The sequence below is a fragment of the Streptopelia decaocto genome (genome assembly GCF_964273445.1).
Source record: "Streptopelia decaocto genome assembly, chromosome: 3".
Lineage (NCBI taxonomy): Eukaryota > Metazoa > Chordata > Aves > Columbiformes > Columbidae > Streptopelia > Streptopelia decaocto.
This window is the reverse complement of record NC_138656.1, coordinates 18283443-18310001: the sequence shown is the minus strand read 5'-3', so window position 1 is coordinate 18310001 and position 26559 is coordinate 18283443. Positions and strand designations below refer to the sequence as shown.

The 26559-nt window shown below is 44.2% G+C and overlaps 1 protein-coding gene across 2 annotated transcripts; it reads left to right on the top strand.

Annotated features, from left to right (window-relative positions):
- Positions 1–957: 957 nt before the first annotated feature.
- Positions 958–26559, top strand: CAPN14 (calpain 14). Of its 2 annotated transcripts, XM_082047904.1 has the most exons (21): positions 958–1203; positions 3611–3680; positions 4637–4755; positions 5607–5743; positions 6883–7057; positions 7784–7849; positions 9169–9254; positions 10456–10530; positions 11180–11343; positions 12036–12199; positions 12938–12949; positions 14837–15042; positions 15587–15623; positions 16467–16529; positions 18177–18234; positions 19964–20028; positions 20421–20489; positions 20615–20693; positions 21827–21943; positions 22582–22637; positions 23982–26559. In XM_082047904.1, the coding sequence occupies exons 1-21, from the start codon at positions 973–975 to the stop codon at positions 24006–24008; spliced, it is 2076 nt and encodes a 691-aa protein (XP_081904030.1). In that variant the 5' UTR covers positions 958–972; the 3' UTR covers positions 24009–26559. The 2 variants fall into 2 exon arrangements, with proteins under 2 accessions (XP_081904030.1, XP_081904031.1); XM_082047905.1 differs by lacking the exons at positions 958–1203; positions 3611–3680; positions 4637–4755; positions 5607–5743 and adding an exon at positions 6597–6648.

Genomic DNA, 26559 nt, shown 5'->3' with positions numbered 1-26559 from the left:
ATCATTATGGCATGTGAACCATTTATTGAACTTTGTATCCCAATTCATTTTTTCAGTCCACACTGTAATGAGAAGGCTATGATTATGATCATCTTGTTACCACTGATGGGTGTGATTTGCCTGTTGAGATTTTAATCATGATTTCTCCCAGGAGTCTACCACTTGCAGCAAAAGGTGATGGCTGCTGATGTTTAGCATAGCTGCTAATATTAAAAAAAATGGATATGAAATCACTCTCTTCTGTTTTCAGTGGGGGGATGAGAAACATTTATCTTGAATGTTACAAGAAAAAAAAATATCTCACCATGTGATTTCATGTGTGAATCTCTGGTAATCAGCAAGATGGAATGTGATCTCTTGGGAGAGATTGTATCATTCTTCAAAACAAGGCAAAAAGGGCAGAATAACCATTGGGGGTTGTGAGTAATGACTTTGTAACACCTAATGTCTTCCATTTTTCTGTTAGCCTTTGGTTTATCTTGCTATTTTTCTTTTTTGGGGAGGGGAAATGTCCACATGCCAGAATGTGGTTGAATAAAGACTATCATTCATGTTGCAGCAGGTTATGAAAATATCCTGGAAAGCCTAAGTAGTCCAGAGAGAGGCTGAGAATAGCCATGTCTGTGGCATCAAAGCCTCAGTAAAAGTCAATGAGGTCACTCATTTTGATTTCACTCAGATCTACAGCAAATGTAAAGCCTTCAAAATGCAGTGATAGTTGCTAGATTAGAATTGGATGGGTCCCTCACTGGGAGTGCCGCCCCCATCCCTCCCTCCCGCTAGCTAAAGAGAAAATTTTAAAAGCCATTATCAAATTGACTTTTTACACTTATTTTAGTGATCAGGAATTCTTTTGGAGAAGACACACCTCATCCCAAGAAACAAGGAGTTTCCAGCAGGACTGTGTAGGGTGAAGATCCCTGCAGAATTCTCAGTGGAAAAAATTATCCTGACATAACTGTGGACATCACCATGCCTTTGCTGCCGTGCTTGAAAAAAAAGAAGTCACCAGTGCCTTTAGGCAGGAGTATTTTTCAAAAACACACCCCACCCATCCAGCAGAACTATCAAGCCTTGCTGGAGATGTGCTTGAAGAACAAGTGCCTGTTCACAGATGACAACTTCCCTGCTCACATCAGCTCTATTGGAACAGGAGCACTGCTAAAGAAACTACCCCGAAATTTACGGTGGAAGAGGCCACATGTAAGTGACTCACGAAAGAGTATTATTACAGCTGATAGACAGCAAATAGTGTTGGGATTAAGCAGACTACTCTTAGACTTTAATTTATGTGTGCCTTAATGCCTCCAGAGATTACACTTATTGTATCAGCTGACATTTTGGAAGCTGGGCAACATGGAGTTTCATAGTTGCCTTTGAAGCATTTGTTGCCACAAATCATAACCAGCTTTGTTCAGTTTCTGTCCATTAACACTTGGAGCATGCAGGGAGAGCAGGCAAAGGGAGTGGGGGGAGTCCGTGTCCTTTGACCTCACAGCTCTGATGATCCCACCATGATTCTGTGATGACAGGTCTCATGACTACGATCCCTCTCCCCAGAATTCAAGATCTTGACCTTTTAAAAGATTTCTGAGTTTCTAGACAGTTCTCAGCCTTTGACCCCTCTCCCATGGACCACGTAGTATTGTGAAGCTGGAGGCTGCTACTTGCATCTGCAGTGGCAGGTGCCTCATCCTCTTGCTGGGCTGTTTTTTTCTTGCTTAACTGTTTAGTCTATTGTACTTAGACCACTATTTTCCCAGCTCTCAAGGTTGAGCTTCTACTATTACCAGTAATTAACCAGCAGTCAGTAAGTTGTTTTTAGTTCTTGGCCCTCTGTTTTCTACTTGTGCCCATATTTCCAAGGCCGTTGCTGATATCCCACACTCAAACTGAATGTCACAACAACAGACACCTGGTTGCAAATGCTGGTCACAGAGCAAGTTCTCATAACAAATGGAGAGATAACAAGTCTAAGGACATTAGGACAAAGGCCTGGCGCAGTTAGATAAGGCCTGTTACTAGCAATGGAAGTTCTGTTCTTACTGAGCCACTGAGCAATGTATTGACAATCACATCTTCCTGGAAGGGATGCACAGAATTACCTGAGAATTTCTCTAGCACTGACTCCTTATATTACCCTGGCTGTAAGGGAATTCTGAGAGGTAGTAGCAGATAGCATGGCCTAGCTAAGTTATTTTCCAGCTGTCAGATTTAACTAATTTCTTAGAGGAGCTGAGTTTCTGCAAAACTCATGAAAATCACTGGGAAAGTAGAGGCACCTTTGCAAAGACAGTGGGAGAGCTTGGGAATAGCAGCCCTGGTTCTCAGAGTTTCGTACATAATTTGATCACACAGATGGTTTGTTTTAAGTCACCATCTGCAGGTGGAGGAAGAGCACAGTCCTCAGTGGCCTGAGCTGGGTTGTGCCAGGCACAGTGAGTGAGGCAGCTCTGTGAGCACAGAGGTATTTGGGAGGGAAAGGTCAAGGTCAGCATGAGTCTTGGCCTCTACAAAGCCCTTCAGGTGTCCCTCTACCCTAGAGATATTGGAATGGACTAGAAACCTCCTCTGTCTCTCAGTCCACAGTTCTGCTGCTCTAAAACTGCCTCATAAAAAAGGCTGCCATTTACTCTGAATGCCAAACTTAGCCCAGCAAAGGCACTCTGAGGAAGGATGCTGTGCATTCGTCAGTCCCTGTGCTGCAGAGGAAAGGCTGAAATTCTGCCATTCAGCCTGCAGGTTTGTGGCTTGCTGCATCTATGACTGATGGCCTGCAAACTGAACACCCAAATTCACCAAGGATAGAGTGTCTAATTACTAACTGCCTTCTGAGGGTTTGCTGTTTCTCCACTACTGCCTGAAGGGGAAGCCAACAGTGTGAAAATTAGCTTGAGCAATTTGTGGGTCATTAGAGTGGAACATAAGTTTGACACTTAGTTTATTAATTTGATTCCAGAGGCACTTGTGAGAGGAAAAAAAATAACAACATAATTTCTTTTTGGACAATTATTCACAGACCCACTCTTCTCACAGCAACAGGAACTTCTGTAGCAGCCATCAGTTAGTCTGTAGCTCAATTGTCAGTGAAACCGTACAGATGTCAGGCAGGTTAGCTCAAAGTTTTAACAGTTATACTCTGCCATTGTAGCCTCTTTTGGCTAAAAACTGTCAGCAATGACAGTGGTGCAGGGCTGCCAGGTCTGAAGTGTTGTCTTCTCAACGAGGTGTTCATGGAGACCCATAGTGATGCATCTGAGTACCAGCGGCTTATGTCAGAGGCCAAATTCAATGTAGATCAAACACAAATGTATGCCCAGCCTTGTGTCAGGTGAGCCACAGCATGTCAGCACACTAAAGTTATCCCTGAACCAGAACAATGTCTCCTGGGACAAAGGGACCTGAAGTATTTTGAAAGCTTTGAACAGGCAGAGAAGTGGTTTGTGTCATATATCCATGACGTTTTTACATCCTGGACTAGGAACTCCCTGGATTTCCTATCTTAGGATATTGCAGTTCTGCAGACAGAAGTCCTCGACTTCAAGTTAAACCAGCTCATGTTACTGACTTGACTCTCTCCCTTTTTCCTTTTTTGTTGTGTGTTTCATAGGCTTTGCACAGAAGTCCGGTATTTTATGCAGCAAACAGAAAGCAACTTGATCTTTGTCAAGGATTGGTGGGTAAGAAAGCTTCTTTTATAAATATTTAAGTATTCTTATACAATATACCATTTTGTGTGGAATTTTGACAGTATAAAACTTGGCATAGAAATAGAAAGTCTGCATACCCTTATCTCTTCACTTGGCACAGTGTGGAAGAAGCAATCATTAGGGTTGGATAGGCTCAGTAAAATACCTGGCAAACTTTGAGATGGGATTTAAGGGATGAGGGGTATCTGCACAAGCTGAAATCACCGCTCTCAGTGTTGCTTCTGTGCATGCCAGTGCTGCCATAGGAAATGATCCTGTGCTCTTAGTGGTCTAATGTTGCTGCTTGACAACTGAACAGAGACCACAGAAGCAGGAAAAGCCGAGACTTTCACTATCTTTGTATCTCAGGCTTAGTGTGAGTGCATTCTCTTCCCAGCTTTGCCTGTGCATTTTTATGCCTGTGTTACCTAAAGTAAAATACAATATATTTGTCATCTGCAAAACAGGTAGAGGCAGAAATAAAGTAATTTTTGAGTGCTTTAAGCCCTTAAGCACAAACCCTCATAAGTAGAGTCTTGCACATGAGATCCATTTGAAACTATTTTTGTCTTCTGAAAAGCTAATGTTTTCAAAGAAAAAGGGCAAGTGTTTTTTTTAATAGTGTGCCTTTACAGAGAACAGAAGAAAAACATGCAATGTCAGTAAAAACACAAAATGTTGCCATTGAGAGCTATTTCTTGCTAAATTTCTTATTTAACCAAACAGTATCCAAATGAAAAGATCATGAGAGAATAATTATAAACCAATCATGGTTTGGTTAAATGAAAGCACACATCTGGATCATCTTATTTTCTGTGTATGATTTGTTATAATTTTAAAGACATTAGCACAACAGCTCTTTTGCTAGGATCTCGGTGGTGTTTCTGAACTTGGCTGACAATTCTGGCTTTTCAGCCAACTGCATGTGTCCGTTTGTCTTGGCACAGAAAACTGCTGGTTCCTGGCAGCCCTGCAAGCCCTGACGTTTCACCAGGACATCTTGGCTGCAGTTGTCCCACTAAACCAGAGCTTCGAGAGGAAATATGCCGGCATTTTCCACTTCCGGGTACATCTGCTTCCGCAGGGTGCAGGGAATCTTCAGAAATCCTCTGTCATGTTGTATCACACCCTTAGACAATTTGTACGCTGTTCCCCTTGGCCAGGGGAAGGGGCCAGAGGGTATCCCGACCTGCAGGATAGCCCATCACCCCTCCCACGAGGTTCCATCTGAATTTGAGGAGAAACTTCTTTCCTTTGAGGGTACCAGAGCACTGGAACAGGCTGCCCAGAGAGGTTGTGGAGTCTCCTTCTCTGGAGACATTCAAAACCCACCTGGACACCTTCCTGTGTGATCTGCTCTAGGTGAACCTGCTTTAGCAGGTGGGTTGGACTAGATGATCTCCAGAGGTCCCTTCCAACCACAACCATTCTGTAATTCTGTGAAGCAGTGCAGGCAATGGATCAACTACAAACCAGACTGAGAATATACCCTCGCTTGGCCCTTCCCTCCAGTTGTGCTCTACCCATATTTTAATCCCAACAAAACCATTCTTCCATAGTGGCAGCAGTCAGCAGGGCTTATGCACATCCACTCCAATCTTCTATCTCTTTGCCCAGCTCTTGCTGTAATTCTGCTACCCTGCAATTAGGAACTCTTTCCACAGAAGCCCATCTGTGCCTCATTTCACTTCTCAATCCTTTTACACCTAAGACAGGCTTTGTTTTCTCCTCTGGCAGGGTGGAGCTGAGGAGTTGGTGCTGTGGGTGAGTCAGCACATCTCCCTGACCCAGAGCAGCCCTCCCCTGCAACACAAGCAGCCCCTCATGTGCCCACAGCTAAGCTATCTTGCCTTTCCTGTTGTTTTAAGGGGAGGTCCCTTCCAAGGGAAATATCAGCTCATTCCTTTCCTCTGACAGTTCTGGCACTTCGGTGAATGGGTTGACGTGGTGGTTGATGATCGCCTGCCTGTGAACGAGGTGGGGGAGCTGGTCTTTGTTTCCTCAGTCTATAAGAACGTGTTCTGGGGAGCCCTTCTGGAGAAGGCATATGCTAAGTAAGTGACTCATTCCAAGTTATGCAAATAGACTCTCTAAAATATGTTGGTTGGTGCCTACACAGTTTGTTCTGGTTTATAAATGCATCTCCTAGGCCTTGCCACATTTGGAGTGTAGTAAGTGCTTCTCATCTTTCTATTATTAGACAGTAGAAGCTGCTACTGCAGTAGCTGTTATCAATCCAGGCCCTTGAGTTTAAATCCAAGGGTTTAGGAGTAGGTATGAAAACAGACCTATCCTGGGGCATTGTCCTCTGAGTGTTATCTCTGTTTGGAGTGTATGGCTAGGGTGATGCCTGCCTTGTAAATATTGCAGAGGAATGGAAGGCCGCAGATAGGGATTTTCAAAGGTGAATGATTTCTGATGCCTCCTTTGGTATATTATCTGTTTGAGAAACCTTCAAGGAGTTTAACTTTGGGGGTCTGCTAAAGCATTGTGCTTCAGTTTTGGTAGAAATTCCTGCTCTGGCCTCTCCCAAAGCTGAGGCATTCAACGAGTCACATGGCCCTATGAGAACACTAGCTTCTCTCTGGGGTGTTTTGTCTAGAGTGGCTTATCAGGACTAAGAAAAAAGCAACAAGGCATAACTGATGGAATTCGTTAATTTGGGGCTGAAATAATCTCTACAGAGCAGGGAAAAATCCTAGTTAACATTGAGAGAAAGATCATAGCGAAAGAGAGAAAGTTGAGTTATTTTCATCTGGTGTTAGAGCTAGAACAAAAAGACTGGAGATAGCCGTACTGCAGCAGTAAAAAAATCAGATTGGAGACAGAGCTCTCAAGGCAATGTGCTTCTCAGGGCACTATATCTTAGATACTGTACACTGTCTGGTAACAAATTCAGGCAAATCATCAAAGAAGTAGTGATGGGCATGTTCTCGCTGCTGTGCCGTGAGGGATGGCAGTGAGTGAAAATTCTCTTTCAGACGATGGCAAATCTGGGAGGCAATTTGCTAGATTCCCTTCTTCCTAAATGCCAAAGATTCTCTTAAAATTAAACATGTGTTACAGCCTTCCTTTTGTTTTTGCAGACCTTTATTGCATGTTCTCATTGTCACACTGTTCACAACCTATAGTCTGTGACTATAACCCCAAGAATATATCAATGTCTTTTTTTTTTTTTTTTTTTTTTTGCTAGACTCTATGGCTCCTATGAAGATCTGCAGATTGGGCAAGTTTCAGAAGCCTTGGTGGATTTTACAGGTGGTGTTAATACAACAATCAAGCTCGCAGCAGCTCCTCCTGATCTGTGGGATATTCTGACAAGAGCAACCTACAGCAGATCTCTTATGGGCTGTCAGACACATTTAGGGGTGAGACTTGGAGTGACATCAAATAGCTTCATAGCAAAAAGCCTTTCCAGACCTGTTTTCCTCTGCTCAGCTAGTTATTATGACTTGTGAAATATCAAAGCTCCCACACTTGACTTTCTGTAGAAATCAGGATCTTAAGATCAAAGTTTGCACATGGATTGATTCCCTTCTGCTCTCAGCTCCCTGTTATTATGTTCAGGAACTGGTTTATCAATTAAAGAACCTCTATTAAATACAGACCTACTGCATTTTCCTATTTTTTAAAATGCATTTTCCATTTTTACAGATGGTGCAGTGAGGCACAGCCACTCATGGAATATGCTTATATGTAAGGCAGAGAGGTGTGCACTTCAGAACATGAATTCGAATCTCGGTTTCCAAGCCTTATGCTAACACTTCAGCAGTTGGGAAACACTACAATTTTGCATATCAAAGCTTGACCTCCTGGACTTTTTAGAAGTGATATGATCTCTAGTCAAAGATCCACAATTTAGGAATGGACCTTCTCAATCAACCTCCCAACTCCAAACATGCTGCAAAATATGGCTGTTAGAAGCTCAGATTTTTTTTTTAAATTTATTTTTTTTTTCAGTTCAAACCATTCTCCATTTGCATTGACAGTCATTGCTTACACAGGTATAGGTGTCTGGTATTGGTATGAGTTGGCTGTGTAGGTAGGGATAGAATGAAAAATGTTTTTCTTCTGTTTCTGTTCCTTGTTTACAGACAACAAAGGTGCTGAAGAACGGGCTTGTTGCTGGCCATGCCTACACAGTAACTGGAATTAGAAAGGTAAGAATAGCTATAATGTCCTGGATGCAGGTTTGTGTGGATGTTAGCAATATTTATTGCAATCATAAGTTCAGCCCTAAATGAGGGCAACTGCAGGATTGTCTCCCCCCAGTGTCCCTCTCATAGTCTAAGACTAAAAGAGAATGTTCTTTGTAAAGATTCACTTCTAAGTGAATCTTTCAAGAAGAGAAGGCTCTGGGGAGACCTTATTGTGGCCTTTCAGTAGTTCAAAGGGGCTTATAAGAAAGATGGGGACAGACTTTTTAATAGGGCCTGTTGTGATAGGACAAGGGGTGATGGTTTGAAACTAAAGGAAGAGAGATTCAGGCTAGACATGAGGAACACATTTTTTACAAAGATGATGGTGAAACACTGGCCCAGGTTGCCCAGAGAGGTGGTAGATGCCCCATCCCTGGAGACATTCAAAACCAGGCTGGATGGGGCTCTGAGCAAGTTGAAGATGTCCCTGCTCATTGCAGGGGAGTTGAACTAGATGCCCTTTGAAGGTCACTTCCAACTCAAACTATTCTATAAGTGTGTCAATTTTAGTATCATAAAGGACAGTGGTTATAGATCAGCATATCTTTAAGGGTGGGAATGATTCATAGGGCTCTGTTGAGAGCATCACCTAATAATGCATCTTAGCTGTTAAAGAGGAATGGCCTGGCCTTTGGCCATGATGGGAGGATGAGCTGGAACCTGCTTGGGCTCAAAAGCTTTCCTCTGAAGTCAGAGGAGAGGCCATAGAGCAGTAAAGATGGTTGAATAAAAAGGCCAAAATGTGAAAAACTGTGGATGGCAATGTGAGTCAAGGCTAAAGTACAGGAACCAAACTGGGTTTCTATGCACAGAATATCAGGTGGACCACACTGATCTGCACATGCATCATTGGGACTCCCCTAAAGATATCCATCTAGAGGTTTGGGAGAGTAAAACAGTAGATCCCAAAGAGTGGGTGTTACACATAGACTTTATCAGAGATCTGTCTGTTGGTCTGGCTCCTCTGGTGGGGTGAAGAGCCAGGAAGGAGTAAGGGAGTGAGTGAGCACATGGAGCTGATGTGAAGTCAGCTGTTTTGCTGTATGCTGCTAACGAAGCCTCCAGCTGGCCTGGCTCCCTCTTCTCCCACCATGGCATCCCAGTTCAGGAGGCACTAATCTATGTGGTCACACCATAGGTTGCATTGGGCTTTGCCACTGCACTGGGGTAGGGCTTAGCTTTCACAATAGTACAGTCCTACCCCCCCACAAGCACAAAATGAGCAGATGTTAGAAAGGAAGAGGAAACCTTGGTAAACACAGTGTTACTGTTTTCTGCAGGTCACCTGTCAATATGGGCCAGAAAACCTAGTGAGACTGAGAAATCCGTGGGGAAAAATTGAATGGAAAGGAGACTGGAGTGACAGGTGAGTTTAAAAAAGGGAAGGTCTGATGCTGAATGGGAGGAAAAATTTCTTGGAGGAAAGATGCTGCCACCTTCAGGCATGATTAGGTGCTGAGAGCCGCATTAAGGTTATACTTCTCCACCAGATAGTGCTCACGTAGTTGGGCTCACTTCACACATGCGGCTTCAACAAGCTCGGTTCTGCTTTTCCATTCACTGGATGCCAAAAGAAACATAATATGAACATCAAACGCTGACTGTGTTGCTGTGATCTGGATGGCATGCCAAGTGACGGATAGCCGTGCAGGAGGCTCTAAACAAACAGCATGTTTCAGGGCATACAGCCCTCCGCAGGAGGGACTGTGTGAAGTCCTCCATGGGCTGCTTTTGTTGGAGTTGGATGGCTGCAAAGGAGTGCTCCATCCTGGCTCTTCAGGAAAATACAATTGGGTATGAGATCAAAGGAAGTAACTAGTGAGGCAAATGGGCCCTATATTTTCATCTGCCTGAATTTTTTGGTTGGGATCCATGAAAGACAGTGGTTTGAATTCTAGAACCTGAGCATCTGTAGACTTGTGTTTTGTTCCTCTTGGAAGTGGAGAATGTTCTTTCCTTCCTTTGTTCCCTACACAGACCCTGTTTGCTGAGGTTCAGGGGTAGAGAGGAGGGAAGAGCACAGAGAGGTTTTGGGAATGCAAGGGTCTTCCACCTTGTCTGCAAAGCAGTAACTTCTGATGCGTGTCTGTCACAATGACAACATACCAGCTGTTCCTGTTGAAGAGCATAATGAGCAACATACTGTAGGCCTGCCTTTTAAACGACTCCCAGCTGCCTCTTATGCTGTCCTAGTCATTCATTCATTATGCCAAACACTCTTCCTGTTATGTCTCCTTTGACAGAAAATTAACTAACAAAACAAGTCTAGATTTTTATATTTCAAGTGCTTGGAAGCTGTGTGTGCAAGTGAATGGACTGGCTGATGGAAATGGAGCTTTTTTGGCTTCTGCTGGATAAAACTGGAGCTATTTTAGCTACATCGTGTGGGACCTGGAGTGCTTGTGGAGTCTCCGATAGCTGAAGGCATAGTGGGCCTGTGTTTAGTGGGGGATAAATGTGGAGATATGTGGGGACAGGGATTTGGCCTCTTTGTAGAGGAAAGCTATGTACTCTGCCTTGAATTTGAGGCCACATTTGGTTTGTCATCTTCTGTTTTTTACCCTCAGCTCTTACAAATGGGAGCTGCTGAGCCCAAAGGAGAAGATTTTGTTGAGGAAAAATAAGGAAGATGGAGAATTCTGGTAATGGCACAGTCTTGCCTCTCCCCTCTCTGCCAGTAGCTCTGGAGCTGTGTCTGAACATGAAGCAGCACATTGCCACTTAGGCTGAGGCATATGTGATCTGCTTTAAAACAGCCCGTGCTTGTTTTATTGTTTTCTTATTCTGCCTGACAATGTGAGAAACACTAGCAGTGCTGACACGGAAGAGAAACACTGTTCTTTGGTGGCAGGAGCGAGGGAGAAGCAGGACACTGCCAGGTCTCACAGGGCTGCTGAAGACGTGGGAAGCTTTCAGGAGTTTTTGCCTTACCTTTTATTCTTAACATAGATTTAGGAAGCTTTTTATTGCCTTAGGTTTACTCGTGTTTTCTTCACAGCTTCTGCCACGAGGTGGCAATGTTGTCGCCCGTGCCATTTCACTTCGGTCCCTTTGGCGGCAATATTATTTTCATCTCTGTGCCGGTATACTTTGCTGAAACTTTGCTACTGCTAGATGCTGCTGTTGGAGCAGACGCTCTCCGCTTTACTGCCTAATAAAAAATGAGTTTTACCATATGTAACACAGAATGGTGTGGCTTCAGAGTACCCTGCTCCCTTTCCTTTTCTTTTTATAAGCCATACGGAGTAAACTGAACTGCTGACAAGATGTCTCTTGGCACTCTTTTCCCAGGATGTCTCTGCGAGATTTTAAGATTCATTTTGTAGATCTGACAATCTGTAAATTAACTCCAGACCTGATGAGCCGGGAAGATGGGAAGAAGTGGATGTACTCTGTGAAGAGTGGGAGATGGGTTAAAGGAAGCACAGCAGGAGGCAGTCTGGGATTCTGTAATGGTGAGGCATGATCAAGGTTCTTTTGGATGACTCTGGGGTAACATCGCCCTGCTGACTCCGTCACTGGCATCTTATACCCGTGAACACAAAATTTACAACAGAAACATGCTTTTCCTGTTTAACCCCCCTCACAAACATCAGAAATAAGCAGCCAAATGAGTTCAGCTAGATTCTGCCATCACAGAAGATGCATCACTTGCAAACATAGGGCAGTGGGCTGGTCATGGCATAAGATGAGCTGCAGGATTCCTAGGATCAATTGCCAACACTGAGCTTCTTTGTGGCATTAAACTTGTTGGTTAAAATTTGCATCCTCAGCACCTCCAGGGAGTTGAATTTTAAGTGAAGTGAATGGGAAATGTAGAGGCTCATCCCTTCTGGAAGCAGAGTGTATGGGTCTGAAGTCAGCTAGCCCATACACGAGAGGTGACAGAGGAATAATGATAAACAAAATGAGCTCTTAGTTGCAGGTCAGTGGAAATGTACTTCCTTTTTGCTGGGCCTTCCTCCTGTCTTACGTAGCGGTTGCACTGCTAAACTTGTAAATTGCACCATAAGATCAAATCCCTGTGAGGTCTGGAGGTTGAGACAACCTGTGACCTATTCAGTCCGATGCCAGGCATCATATGGTAAACTGACAATGAATTTTGTGAAGGAAAATGACGTCAAAACATTTTTCTTGCTTTGCTTAGGCACCTTTTGGATGAACCCTCAATACTTGCTGGATGTTTTACCAGTTGAAGACAGTAAGAAAAGCCTGGGTTCCTGCAATGTAGTTATATCCCTGATACAAAAACCCAGCAGCAAACACCGGAACCGTGCTTCTCACCTCTCCATTGGATTTTCACTCTATAAGGTATAAGAATTGCTTTGCCTTTCTTGTTTTCACCAAATAGGCAAACTTCAAGTCCCTGTAAATTGCAGAGCTTTGCAGACCAAGAGTTTTTCTGTGTACAGAGTGATCTGTGCTCTTTTCCCCTTGCTTGTGCCCAGTCTCCTCATGATTCAGGGCTAGGCTTCCTCAGGCTCTGTGCCCCACATCCTGCCTCTCTGGCATGCTGTTTGTCAGTCTGCAGAGCAGTGAGAAATTTCTCTTGCTTCAGAGCACACTGGGCTTTATTTTGCCCTCTCTGAGAGGATGTGCAAGAGCTGGGAGAGGGTGCCCTTTGGGACTGGGAGAGTGCTGTCCCCAGGTTGTCTCCAACCATGGTAAAATTGTGCTTGAGAGGTGTTCCTCGTATGGTGTGGCAGCTGCCGATGTTTGAATACTGCTAGTTCCCTATGTATCCAGGGGTAAGTGGACATCACTAGGAGTGCAGTCTGTCTCCCCTCCTTGAATTCTCTGCTTATCTGAGTGCCTTGGAGAGCTACTCTGCTTCCCTGAACAGAGCCACAGCTCTTGTTTCTGCTGTGAGTTTGCACAGTTACAGAGAGATGTCTGTGGTGAAGGGTTTTCAGGGGGTGGGACTGAGGTTTCTGAAGGCCAAGGCCTCAGCTGGACATACATAGCTGATTCCCAGCAATGATATGGCTGTGTTGTGTGAGATCCAGAGGTCCCTGTCTGACAGATGCTCTATTTCTTTTCTTTCTACAGGTGGACCTACAGGTGAGTCCCTTGTCACCACTGCTGCCTGTTTGCTGAGGGACCTGTGGTGCTGCAGCTGTGATGACAACACTGAAGGTGTTGTGTTTGCCTTTGTTCCTTGGTTGACACTGTATTTGAGTTCAGTGAGGCACCACAGTAAGTTACTATTAATGCAGAGCTATCCACTGAATCTTCTGAAGAGCAGCCATATCAGGAGGGCTTAGTGGCCTTAAAAAGGGGCATTAGTTATTCAGCTTCTGCACTGGGTCTTCAAATGTATTAGAAGTGGCACTGTCCCTGCTGCCATTGTGGGATGGTGCCCCAAGTTCTTGGCTGTGTCTAAACTGGACTTACGGCAGCTCTCAGGGGAACAAGAGCTACCTTTCTGCTTCATTCCGGTCTTGGCATGAGGTGGGAACAGAGCCTGTGTCCCATGCAAGTCAGGGGTCTCCCCGGGAGCTTGGGTTCCTCCTGGCTGGGGATGCTCTGGAGCTGATGCTACAGGTGTTTTCACCTTCCTCAGGCCAGATGTATTTCTAGCATTTTCTTTAGCCAGGAGACTTTGGGACCTGAGGAAGAACCCTGGAAGTTAAACCCTGATGTAATTCCCAGTTTTGGCTCTGCCCTCAGAGGGCTGTTTAAAATGCGGAAAGGTTTAACTGCTTTTGTCTTGACAGGGCATGTCTTCCACTCTGTAACTACTCAGAACACCTCTTAAATGAGAGTCTATTTGAATTTGGGCTGGCAAAGATTGGGTGTATGGTCAAGGCAGCAAACTTGTTTTCCCAGTTACTGCATTTCTGGCATGGTAACCATAGGGTAAAGTACCACTCTTTCCTGATTTAAGTGTTGTAGGTAGTACCAGAGTTATAAGTGAACGAAACTTCTTGGCAGAGGGGGCTCAGTGTGGCCCTAGCACACTGCTGCTGCACCTGAGGGGGAATGGTGACAGCCAGGACTTTAATTTCAGGTTTGTAGTGGTTGCCAAGATCAATACAGAGAGATGGCAAGCCAAGAGCATCTAAGGTATTGGAACTACAGTCAACAAAGTATTGACTGGAATATAAAAACTTAGAATTTAACATGAGGGGCATGAGGAGAAGTAACCCTGAACCCTTTAGAAGAAAGATTGCTCTATTAGTAAGAAAAATACTGGCAAGAGAAGAGGAATAGCTTCTCCACTACGTGGCTGCAGAGTAAAATGGGTAAATGTTTTGAGGAACAGCCAAGATCAGAAGGTGACAGTGGTTTTAGCTGGCAGGATTATTTATTTGGCTTGTGTACTGGGCATTAAAAATTAGTTCAGTGTTGCCTGGATGAACACTTTATACATCCTTCTATTGCAGAAAAGTGCCCATGGAATAAAACATCTGTAAGAGCCAAGAGTGCCAGGCAGATCAAGGACACATGCATGGAGTCAGGGCTAGAGATTAGATTGCTTGTGCAGTATGCTCAGATCTCAGGTGCTCTGAAAAATTCTCTGCTACCAGATCCCCGGTGTTAAGGAGAAGCTGGGGACAAAGTGGATGGTACCTATGGGACAAGGGTGTGTTCTCTGGAGCAGTTCCTGCCTTCAGTCATTTCTGCTGGTATGGAAATGTCTTTTGCAGAAGCCACTTCTCCCCTGTCCTTGCTGCTGTTCCTTGCAAATGCTATTATATTGTTAAGGTTGCAGGGAGCCCCCTTCTTTGTCATATTAGTATTGGGCAGGGGCAGTGCATAGCGAGACCCATCATGTCCTGGGAGAAGATGGAGTCCTTTGGGCCCTGTTATCTGCTTGTGCTGCAAAAAAAATCTGAAGTCTGAAGGCAGACTGTCTATGCTATGCCTGTGAATTATCCATGTGCCTTTTGTCTGTTTGTTTAGCTGGTGCAGAACACATTTCTCTTCTGTTTCTTACCTTAACAGTACCAGGAAAGCAACAGAAAGCTGCCCCCAGCTTTCTTCACCCGACATCAGCCTGTGAACAAGCATAAGGTCTTCCTTGATGAGCGGGAAGTGACTCTTGACTTCCACCTGCAACCTGGTGTATATGTGATTGTCCCATCCACCCTGGAACCTCAGCAGGAGTCTGAATTCATCCTGCGGGTCTTCTCCAGGAAGCATGTTCTTCGGTGAGATGCCGCTGCCACTCTACCAGCACCTAATTCTCTGGGATGGTCTGGTCATTCTAGGTTCATGGGCGCAGCATAAAGACTACTCTGCAAAACGCAGTGCAATCTCTTTTGGAGAGGCTGGCTGTCAGTTTCTCCCACTTTAGGATGCTCAGTGGCTGAAGCACTGCTTTTGGCCTTATCTTTTCAAGAAGTGTTGAGCTAGGCCCACATAAGGGATTCCTTGCAGTGTGCACGTGCTTGAGACTGTGGAGAAGGACAGCAGTTTTTAATACGTCATCAGTTTGCCAGGAGACCCTGCAGACAATGCTAGGATGGTTGCTTATGTAGAAATGGTGCTTTGGAGACTTCAAATGCCAGTAGCCTCTGGGGAGCAGTGTGGACATGAGGGCTTTCCTTACTGCGGCTGTAACACTGGGGAAAAAAACATGCTGCGACAGTGGGTTTGGGGCCCCTTCTAGGCATGGGGGATGCCAGCTGTGATGAGACAGGCACATAACTCTGGGATAACTCCTTAATGTGTCTGCTTTTTTTGCATCTCCAGGGAAATGGGTGGGAACACCAGTTTCACCCTCTCAAAGGTGAGTATGAGGGGAGTGGGAGGTCTGTGGTTTGGTCTTCAGCTCTGGGTGTTGGGCTTTTCCTGTTGCTCTGCCCTGTGGAGAGGCTGAGTGAGAATGTGTTTGTCTTGCTGCACTTTTGAAAGGGGAGCTTGGGTTCACAGGCAGAGTTCCTTGGGCCGTGTGGACAGATAGAGTCAAATGTGGGGGATGGGCAAATTTTTAGATGCCTTTGTTAGCTGCGTTTTTGCAAACTTCTTTTAGTGACACCATCTTACTTGCTCTGCAATCTTTCATATTCATGGATTTGTGGAGACTCCCAGTCCATTCTTGCACTTCTCCCCACTCCTTACATGCCTTGAAAGTTTTGAAGACATCATGGGACCTGAGCAGTACAGTTCCCATGCAATGGTGTATTTTCTAAATGGTTATTTTCAAGATAACTGGATGCACATCTGCAACTTGTGCCAGGAAGTGTACAGCCTAGTCTGTTCTCCTGGCATAAACAGGGCCATTCCTTCTTTCATCCTCTGTTCTCCTGTACAAAGGAGGATGGAGACCCTTCACTCTCTTCTTGGCATGGAGTGAGCCCCGTCCTTTGTTGCACAGCTTGGTGAGGGGGAAATGTTTCTCCCCACTGAATGTTATATGAGTATTTCTTTCCTAGAACTAGCATTTCTGTGAGCTGGGGAACATCTTAGCAGTGGGCTGCACTAGTCATACAGCATTGATTGCAGTGGTGGGGAGAGGGTGGAAGGGCAGAGCATGAGAGTGCAGTTCTGGGAAAGCATCTTTAGAAACTCTGTCTTGGATGGTGATATTTTTCCTCCTTGAGTTAATGGTTATTTTTTTAATATCTTAAAGGAAATTGTTGATAGGTATGAAGGCAAAATTTGGGAGGATTTCTTCACAAACTATTTTGAACAGGTAAGTGTGTGCATGAGATACCAGGATAAACTACTCCAGGGCTTTTATATAGCACTGTGAAATTAAAAGCATGTTCAAGAGAGGTCTGGATGTGGAAGTGTGGGGAACAGAGAGGGGCAACAAAAGGTTGGGCTGTGTGTACAGGGCTGATTCCATGCAGCAGATTTGACCACAAAGCTTAGGAATATGTTAGCATTGAGCCAGACATACTTCTCTATACAACAGGGTGTGAATGCCTGGAACTTAATGCCACAGGATGTTGTGGCATCAACAGGCTCAAAAGGTATTAGCACAATGATGGGCAGCAGGTCCATAAACAGGTGCTGAAGGACTAAGTAGGGATGTAGCCCCTGAGATCCCTTTTCCAACAGGTGTGGGTGCCAGGGAAACAGGAGAATGGGCTGCAGAAGTTGACCAGGCTCACGTGCCCTCACTACACATTAATTCCTATTGGCTGTATTTGGGACGAAGTGGTGAGCTGTGTGGATCCATCCTACCCTTTAGGGTGTTCTTATACTCATTGGGGAAGGCTGACTATTACAGAACACCCCCTGGAATATTGACACTTGTCTCATACATCCTTCATCACAGTTTGATGGCAGTTCACTTTCTTTGAGAGGTGAAGTAAGTAACAGGTGTCCCATTTTTTCACTGATTTTCCTAGTGAAATATGATGCTTAGTGTGGAAGATTATTTTTAATGGTCTCTCTGGCCTGATTTGGGACAGGGTTGACCTTCAGTTATCCTGTAACTATGGTGAGGGCTGCAAGTGTTTAATCTCTCAGAAAAGGTGGCCACATTTATTTAGCAACATATGCTGTATTTGATCAACACAATTTCACAGAAACATATTTGCACTTTGAACAGCAATATTTTGGTGGAAGCTGTTAATAAAAACAAGCAATGCTTTTACTTTTTGACACTTGCTTAAGATTTGGATTTTTGAGAATGGTGTGGCTTTCAGATGTGCTAGAAATTGCCACATATTGTGAGGTGCTGGCCCTTTGCTGTCAGGAGGTCTGAGTATGCACAGAGGTGAGCAGTACTGCTGTTTCTCAATGCATTTCCCTGACATGCCTCAATGATCTGAAAACAGGCTTTTATTTTTGAAGAGTGACATTGAAAAGAATTCTGCAAACAAAAAAAGTCACAGTTTCTAAAAAAAACATAAAAATAAGTATAACAAGGAGGAGGGGAAGTCTCTGCTTTGAAGAGTTTGGGGAGGAGGTATTCCAAAGTTTCCATCTTTTTTTGTCTGTTTGCAGATCTTAAAAGAGAAATTTTTGAAACAGGTCTCTTGACAGTGTGCTTGATGCGACAGATGGCACCAGGGCCGAGAGGTTAATGGTCTGCATCCTCACTCAGTGTAAATCTGCAATACCACATTGATCTGTGTGGAGCCCTGAGAACTTAGCCCAGAGCAGACTGTGGCTCTTGGAGGCTGAGAATCTTGTCATATTCAAAGGGAGTCTTTTCTATTGATTTTCACAGTAGCTGGAGTGGGGCCAGAAAAGCAGAGAATGAAGATGGGACATGCTGGGAAAACAAAAGAGGGAGAAAAGTGATTTAATACTTAAAAAAAAAAAAAATTGTATATATATATATATATATACACATAAAATATGAACATTCTCTTCCATATTACAGAATCCTGAAATAAATGCTGTTCAGCTCCAGAGGATCCTCAATAATATATCTTGGAGAAGTAAGTGCTGAGAAACAATGTTTGTGTAAAATAAATGCTCTTAGATAAAAATCTCACTTCCTCTGTTTCTGGAATTCTGGGAAGAGAAACTGGTGTGCATCTGACTGAACTGACTCTTCTGATGCCATGTGAGATTTCCAGAGAGAAAGGATTTGCTGTGGTGTGAATCAACATGGTAGAAATCTTATAAGCCAAGCTAATCTAGTTTGAATTTCAACAACTGACAGAATGAAGGGGGAAGAGCAAGTATAGGTATTGTATGTGGACGCAGACTCTGACCTCCAAACCCAGCTTTACTTCAGCCTTGATTCTGAAACTGCATCTCATTTCAGCCGGTGCCACTGCCACAGTACCGACAGTGCTACTGCTAGAAGGTGTGGAAATTCAGCCTGGCGTGTAGGCAGCTATGTGGTGGAAGGGCTCTTGTCTTTACTTTGTGCCTGGTTCATGCCTGCTGCTCCTGTTAACTCTTCCCCACTATGCGTGCGTAGGTCTGTTCCTTGCTCTGTGTTTGGGAAACAGGATGGAGGTGCAAGTAGCTTCTGTACTTTACACTTGTGAGAAGCAGGTGAGCCCTGGGGCTGTCTGTTGTGAAGACTGTGACTTCTGCTCTGCCACTGGTAGCCTAGAGCATTCCACAAGCCCATGATTTGGTTCCCAGTTATACATAACACTACCCAGGCAGCAGCGAGGTATTGCAGTGGCTGTTTCCCCTGAAGAATGACAATGAAGTTACAGATACAATGATAAATCCAGGCTTCCTTCCCAATATCTTCACTGGCAACAACTGATGTGCAACACAGAAATACACAGTCCAGCCATTACAGGCAAAAAGAAGGTGAACAAAACCCAGCCTTTTCCACTTAAGCTGAGTTTGACACTGCTCCCTTTTCTACAAAGCTGGACAAGGATAGCACTTTTGTTTTTGCAAAGTGACCCACTAGGCACTGTCTTATCTGTGAGAAGACTATGTTGAACAGAGAGTCTTTATTTTTCATTAGTAATCAATTTGAAGACATTTACTTAAAAAACTTTGCAGTACTTCTTTCATATATAATAAACAGGGCTATTACAAAATTAGAACATCTTCGCTTTCTACAGGGAAGGAGTTGGTGAGTTATGGTTCTGTCCCTTGCTCAGTGGAAGTCTACAGACTATCTATAATCATGATTTGCAGTGAGATTAGAGTCTATTTCTGTTACTCCTCATGTAACTTATGTATGAACCAGGAATATTAAGCTTTGATGCAGCATCGTGTTTTCAGTGATGCCTGTGCTTTTAATTATATTAACAGAGCTGGCAGTGTGTCTGTGAAAGAGAGATGCGTAGCACAAGGGTTTCAATTAATCTTCATTGCTGCTCCTCAAAGCTCTTCAGGTCAAGTGACTTCACTCAAGGTCATGCAGTAAATTCTGTTTGGGATTACAGCTTTGGATGTCCTTTTCCTTCCATTTTCTCTAATAGCTGGAGAGAATGCACCATATTTCATTCTGTATTACATGCCTGCAGGGAACTCATATTGGATTTTCTGAGACTACTAGAATCCATCCTGTTGCCTCATATTTTTATCATCGTAAAAGATACAGCTTCTCAAGTGGGTGTAAAGTTTCACAAAGGCTTTGGGGCCTGAGCCCTCTCAAGTGAGGGGGAATTTTTTGAGTTCATTTTCCGAGAAATGTTCAATGACTTCTCAAAACAATCTATTTTTTTTTTCCCCCTCCCTCTCCAGATTTCCAGAGTTTTCGCCTGCATTTCAGTCTGGATGCCTGCCAGGTTATCTTGGCACTCCTGGATGTATCCTTCTTGGCATGAATTATACTTCTGCCTCATATAATACTTCACTAGAACATTATTTCTTAGGGCAGACTGGGTGTTACTGTGATTTCTTTACCACCAGGACATGGCCCCACTTATTGAACTTCTCACTCTCCATAATAACAGCTCAGTTGTGACAGAATGGAATTGGTTTGGGAAAGGGCTGATTCCTGCCGCCTCTGAAATCAGCAGCGAGGGAGGATGATCAAGCCTATAGATAGGCTTGTGGGCTGAGAAATCATTATCCTCATAATATAGTTGTGTGGATGTTAGAGTGGCTATAAGTTTTCTGTTTGTTTGAGATTCTTTTTATGTAATGGGTGCTCTCTGATGTTTAATTGAGATGTTCTGACCTTAATTCTCACATGAAGCTGAATGCCACTGGCACACTGAGTATCCAGGAATTCAGAGTCCTGTGGAAAAGGCTGCTTTTCTATTTGGTATAACTTATGTGTCTCCTTGCAATATCTCCCTGTTCACAATAGTTTTAGTGTAATCTGTTGATTTGGGAGTGTTTGTTTTTTTAAAAAAATAAAATAAAATAAAAATATATATTTTTCCCCAGGAAGTTTTCCAGAAAAGAGATACTAGCAGATCAGGAAAACTTGACCTTGTGGAACTACATGCAGCTGTACAGGAGACAGGTGAGCCCACAGCACATCTTGGCAAGTTTTATCCTTCTCCTGAGAACTGTAGGTGGAACCCAGGAGAAGTGGAAAACATCACAGGCTGCATGGTCTTAGCCATCTCTGCTTCCCTCCCTAGCTGGGTAAAAACATCTGAGAATTGTTTTGCTATATGATGGGCTACTTAATCTTTGCCCAGTTGTAGTCTTGTACTGATAGTTCCCTGAAACAGAAGTGTCTGTCTATTTTAGACCCAGTTTTTAAATCCCTTCCTGCTCGTTCCTAATTTCATTTTAAAAGACTGTGTGGGGTTGTGTGGGTACATGTGGGAGGCCAGACTGAGCTTCTAATAAATTGCTACCTCTGCTGAAGACGACAGCTCAGGGACTGAACCTGTAAGTGTGGGACTCATACAGAGGTGATAACAGTGCCAGACTTCACTAATATAATATCTGAAGCTTGATCTAGAAATGGAAGACCATACATATGGGTCCAAATACTGGATCAAGCTCTGTTGCTGTTACTGGGCTTTGAGTGGTGGCTCATGCTCAGTCCTCTAGCTTCTTTTACACGTTTACAGCTTAAATATCATTCCTTTTTGGTGCGTGGTTCACCCAGTTCATCTGAGTCAGGGAAAGCACAGTGAGAAACCCAGATGGATCTCTGCTAAAGTGAACTAAAATCCCAGGACATGAATAGAAAATACTTTTATTCCTTACAAATGCTGCTTGACATTGGGACTGATGCTTTCTGTCTGAGCTCCTCTGGATTTTCTTTTTCATCTCCTTTCCTACCATCCTGTGGAGTATTGCTCTTAAACACAGCTGCTGTTATTACCCTCATACCCCATAAGCAAAGGCTTCCACTGTGTATTTTATTGCAGCTCTCGCAGGACTGTGGATACAGGGGATCAGATGTGAACCCTTTTAAGTTTGAAAGAGATGTCTCCATGTACTGGTCTGGTTTAGACTGGCTGATATTTGGTAATCTTAGGGGAGGTTTGAAAAGCCAAGTTGTTGGAGAAGGGCTGAAAGCTGCTCAGTTGATCATGCTCACAGCTGTGTGCACACCCTGTGCACATTCAGCTGTGTGCAGCTGGGAGTTGCTACCTCATTATGTTTTCCTTTATTTTTTTTTTCCCTTTTATGAAGGCATTTCACTCAGCAATGAAATCTGTAATTTGATGGCAATCAGATATGGTGACCCTGACTTGAAGATCAGCTTCGAGAGCTTTGTGTGCTTCATGCTACGAGTGGAGATCATGGGAGGTGAGGCTGGTACCATGTGTCTGGCCAGGCAAGCTGGGTTGCCTTGGCCTTTCCAACGCTGCTCCAGCTGGCATGGCAAGGTCAAAATTAAAGGGCTGAGTTTCAGAGTAGATGAAGAGTAATCAAAGCTTCTCTCTTTACTTTTGCACCAGTCACTTTCTACAGATATCCAGGTTGTACGTATCAGAGTGAGTTAACTCCTTGCAGGTTTGCACCAGCCTTCTGTAGGAGGCAGTAGGCAAATTACAAGTGGAGCCTGCTCATTTTGCAGGAAGAAGAGAGCCTTGGAGTATACCTTTGGTGGGACTGCAGTTGTGATGACAAGACAGCTGGTACTCAGTCTGTGAGTTTGTGCTGCAGACCCTTCACCTCTCAAAACTGTAGTGGGTGAGGTTGGGCCCACCTGCATCTGGAGGTTTCACAGGTGGATGGCCAGACAGTAAAATGTCTGATTTTATTCAGCTGCTCCCTGTGTCCCAGCCCTCAGGGGATCTTTCAGCGACAGAACACAGAACCTCACATGTCCGTGTGAATAGCCTACAAACTCTGCCTTTTGAGATTTTCCTGAGACAGGATGTCTTGGCTGGTGTTGATCTCTTGTCTATCAATTTAATGCTCCTCATTTATTTATTTTGCAGAGGCCTTTCGCAACTTAACACAAGATGGCAAAGGGATATATCTCCGGGAATCTGAGGTAAAGTCCATTCCCTGACTGACAGGTGCGGGTTCCTTCATTGCAAGTGACACTGTGTATTTTGTTCTGTAGCCTCAAAAAAATCTTTACCTGATTGCTTACAGAGTAGGTTAGAAACAACAAGGTGCTTCAGGCTTCCAAGCCACATGCTTTATTATATTATTTAGGCTTTTGATGCTGTCCCTCATAGCATCCTTTTGAACAAGTTGTCCAGCTGTGGGATGAGCGGGTTCATGGTTTGCTAGGTGCAGAACCAGCTGAAGGGCAGAGCTCAAAGGGTTGCAGTGAACAAGGCTACATCTGGCTGGATACTAGTCACTGGGGGTGCTCCTTGGGGTTCAATTCCAGAGCCAGTTCTGTTCAATATATTTATCAACAATCCTGGATGCAGGACTTGAATGAACCATTATCAAGTTTGCTGATGATATCAAGCTGGGATGTGCTGTCAACTCTCTTGAGGGACAGGAGACCTTGCAGAGGGATCCAGATAGATTGGAGCATTAGACTGTGATTAATGGGATGAAATTTAACAAGTTGAAATGCCAAATCCTGCACCTAGGATGGAGTAATGCTGGGCAGTAGTCTAAACTGGAGAGCAGCCCTGCAGAAAGGGATCTGGGGGTGCTGGTCGGCAGAAGGTCAGTACGGGTCAGCACTGTCTGCCCTGGCAGCCAGGAGGACAAACCCCATCCTGGGGGACATCAACCACACCATTACCAGCTGGTCAAAAGGTGATTTTCCTGCTGTATTCAGGGCTGGTTCAGCCTTACCTTGAGCATTGTGTGCAGTTCTGGGCCCAACAATTTAAGTATGTGAAGGTCCTTGGATGTGTGCAGAGCAAGGCAACAAAGCTGGTGAAAGGGCTGGAAGGAATGTCCCACAAGGAGTGGCTGAGGACCCTGGGCTTGTCTAGTTTGGGGAAAAGGAGAGTGAGGGATGATGCGTTTGCTCTCTACAGCTGCCTGAGCTCTTCTCCCTGGTATCCAGTGATAGGTTGCATGGGAATGCTTCAAGCCTGTGCCAGGGAAGTTTAGACCGTGCATTAGGAAACATTTCTTTACCAACAGGGTGATCAAACACAGGAACAGGCTTCCTAGAGAGGTGATCAGTGCCCCAGGCCTGTCAGTGTTTAAGAGACGTTTGGACAATGCCCTTAACTTTTGGTCAGGCAGTTGGACTAGATGATGGTTGCAGGTCCCACCCAACCAAAATATTCTATTCTAGCTTCTGCTGCTTCCTAGAGACAGAAAATCTCCAAATGCCCATAGTCCAGTTCAGTTGTGACTATTGCAAAGTGCTCTTGGGGATGGATGAATTCAACCTGCTTTCCCCATTATTTTGCAGTGGATGATGATGACCCTTTATTCCTGAAGCAATGCTGTAGAAGAGAGGACAACGAGGCCTGTGCTAGGATGGGGAAGGCTGCTCCGTATCAACTTTCTATGCACAGTGGACTCTCTGGGCTCAGCCCTGCAACTTACCTTGTATGAAAATTCTTCCCCTCAAGCAGACTTGACCTGATGACCACAGACTTGGTGAACTGAAGTTTTGCTAATTAATGTATTTATTGTGAGTCCTATTTCACTTCAGACAACCCTTCTGAGAAGAGACTGCTGGGTGCCAGCCACTACGGGTGCACAATGTGATGCCACAGAGCTGAGTCTTTGGGTCCACCTACTTCATGCTGACATTACACTGTTGTTGTTACTGGATGGCACATGCTGTGTAATGCCCAGAGGCTGTGCTTGGTGATGGGGCTCTTGAGCCTGGGAAGGAAACAGCTCCTCCCCTGAGAGGCTTGTCATCTAATAGAGGACATCCTAGTTCTGCAGCTGCCAGGCCCATGGTAGAGGGCAGGAGTCTGTGTGCTTGTGGGGAAGAAGGGGTGAGAACTCTCTGAATGAACACTCTTCCCTAGCCATGACTTGGAAAGGTAATTTGCAAGCATTCAAACCATTTATTTTGCTTTTATAAGTCAGCATAACCCTGTTGAAGTGAACCTAAGTTGATTTGACTAAGTGAATGAGCTGGGCCTCCAGCTCTTTGTTGTGGATGGAGGCTGAGATGTTTGCATTTTTATTTCAGGAAGACAGTGGGTTTTCTCTGCAGATTGAAAAGTACAGTACAGTGAGAAGTAAACTGATCCCACATTAAGTCACTGGAGGCTGGCAGGGAATAGACCTTCTCTGTAGCATGATACTGGAGCAGTCTGGCAAAACATTTGCATATTTGTCAGTTACTTTTTATAAAGGAGGATGAGAGTGAGTATCTGTGTGTACTTTTAAACGATTGAGGCACGTGTAGGTTGTAGCTAATTAAATAGTGGAAGCTGGGTGTGTAGTTGTGAACAGCATTAGAGAACATGTTAGAAGTGGGACTATTCTCGTCAAACTCCATGCTAGAGTTACTTGGTGCATCTATCGCTAGGATCCTTTTTCACTTTCTTACCATTTATTTCATTGGGCTGGAAATTTCCATGCTAAGTGCCTGTTACAGGTTGCTGCTTTGACTCTTTTACATTCTAGCAGACAGCACAATTGTGTCTCTTTTTCCAGTGCACGCTCTAGTCTGGGTGCCGAATGAAACAGAGCTCCAACAGGAATGAACGTATAATGAAAGGCCATACTCTTAATGCATTTTTAGGAAGAACTTATATTAAGCTTGCATAGGCAGCCTTCCCTCTGGCTTTTTGTGACTTTTTAGGTGCTCAGTCTCTTAAATGTCCTTTCAGACTGCATATGAGATTTGGGAGTGAGGTGGACTGTGGATAAGAATGTGAAAATGAGTAAAAGGCTGAGCTCAGATGTGTGCTTACCACTGCATCAAAGCCTGTGCAACAGCATAAGCATATTTAGAGAGAAACCCCATCGCATGTGAGTGTTCCCAGTCAGGAGGCATTAAACAGTAAACACAACAGGGTGCTTTATTTCCCGCAACAGTCTGTTTTTAAAAAGTATAATTTTCTGGTTTTATGAGAAAACTGTTAGAACCAGATAAATAGATAGCTTTGTTTGTACTTGTTTCTTACAGATGTTATATGGGTTGTCTATTCTGAGTGGCCCGATGTGGTGTCATTGGAGCCCCAGGGTTCTGATTTGTGCAGCAGAATCAGTTAGGGGGTCATGGACATCCAGGGCCCTTGAGGGCCATGTCCCAGCTCTTTCAGCAGCTCCTACTGCAAAGCACATGCTCTCTCCTGACTGTCATGCCTCTCTTCCCTTTTGTGACTCGCAGCTGAACACGATGGTGCAAACTAAATTAGCCTGATTTGATTTGCACTCAACTCAGTGGGGGATGTTATAAACACTGATTTACTGTGTACAGGAGCATCACTGGAAGAACCGAAAAGGTTGATTGAGAGAGTGTAGGTCTTGCTTTTTCAGCGCATTCTGAAAAAGATGGTCCCCAGCACCCACAGGTATGGCCAGGGGGGTCTGCATGAGTGCAGGGTGTTCACAGCAGGACTCTGACATGATGGGATGAAAATCTGTCAGTCCCAACTGTGTTTGTTGCACTATGTGTGTAATCAGCTGAGCAAGAATTGTTAAAGGCTATGAGTATGCTGGACGTAGCTCTGCCACAGTGTGCAAAACTGTGGTGCAGGACACCCAGTTTCAAACTGCAGTTCATTTTAATGTTATACACATTGTTTTTTATATCAGGTTTTGTACTTATTTACTTCACACCTCCTTAATGCAGAGCAATGTAATTGCAGGGAGATTATTTTGCTATTGATTACTTGATCCAGGAAAGAAACAAAATTCATCCATGCCATGAATCACTAAGCATTTGCAGCAATAAACTTTATTGAGCCATGTGACTTGCTGTTACAGAATTGTAAAGAATGCTTTACTGGAATGATTATACCAAACCATGTACAATTCAAACTGAATTATCTGGCTCACAATAAAATGTTTCTGGC

What these genes read in the sequence shown, in the direction of transcription:
- CAPN14 (XM_082047904.1), top strand. Translation starts at nt 973, where the DNA reads ATGCCTTTGCTGCCGTGCTTGAAAAAAAAGAAGTCACCAGTGCCTTTA. An exon ending in GCTGTCAGACACATTTAGGG is followed by an intron (nt 7,058 to 7,783) that starts GTGAGACTTGGA and finishes CCTTGTTTACAG; the next exon opens with ACAACAAAGGTGCTGAAGAA. An exon ending in TTATCTTGGCACTCCTGGAT is followed by an intron (nt 20,029 to 20,420) that starts GTATCCTTCTTG and finishes TCTCACATGAAG; the next exon opens with CTGAATGCCACTGGCACACT.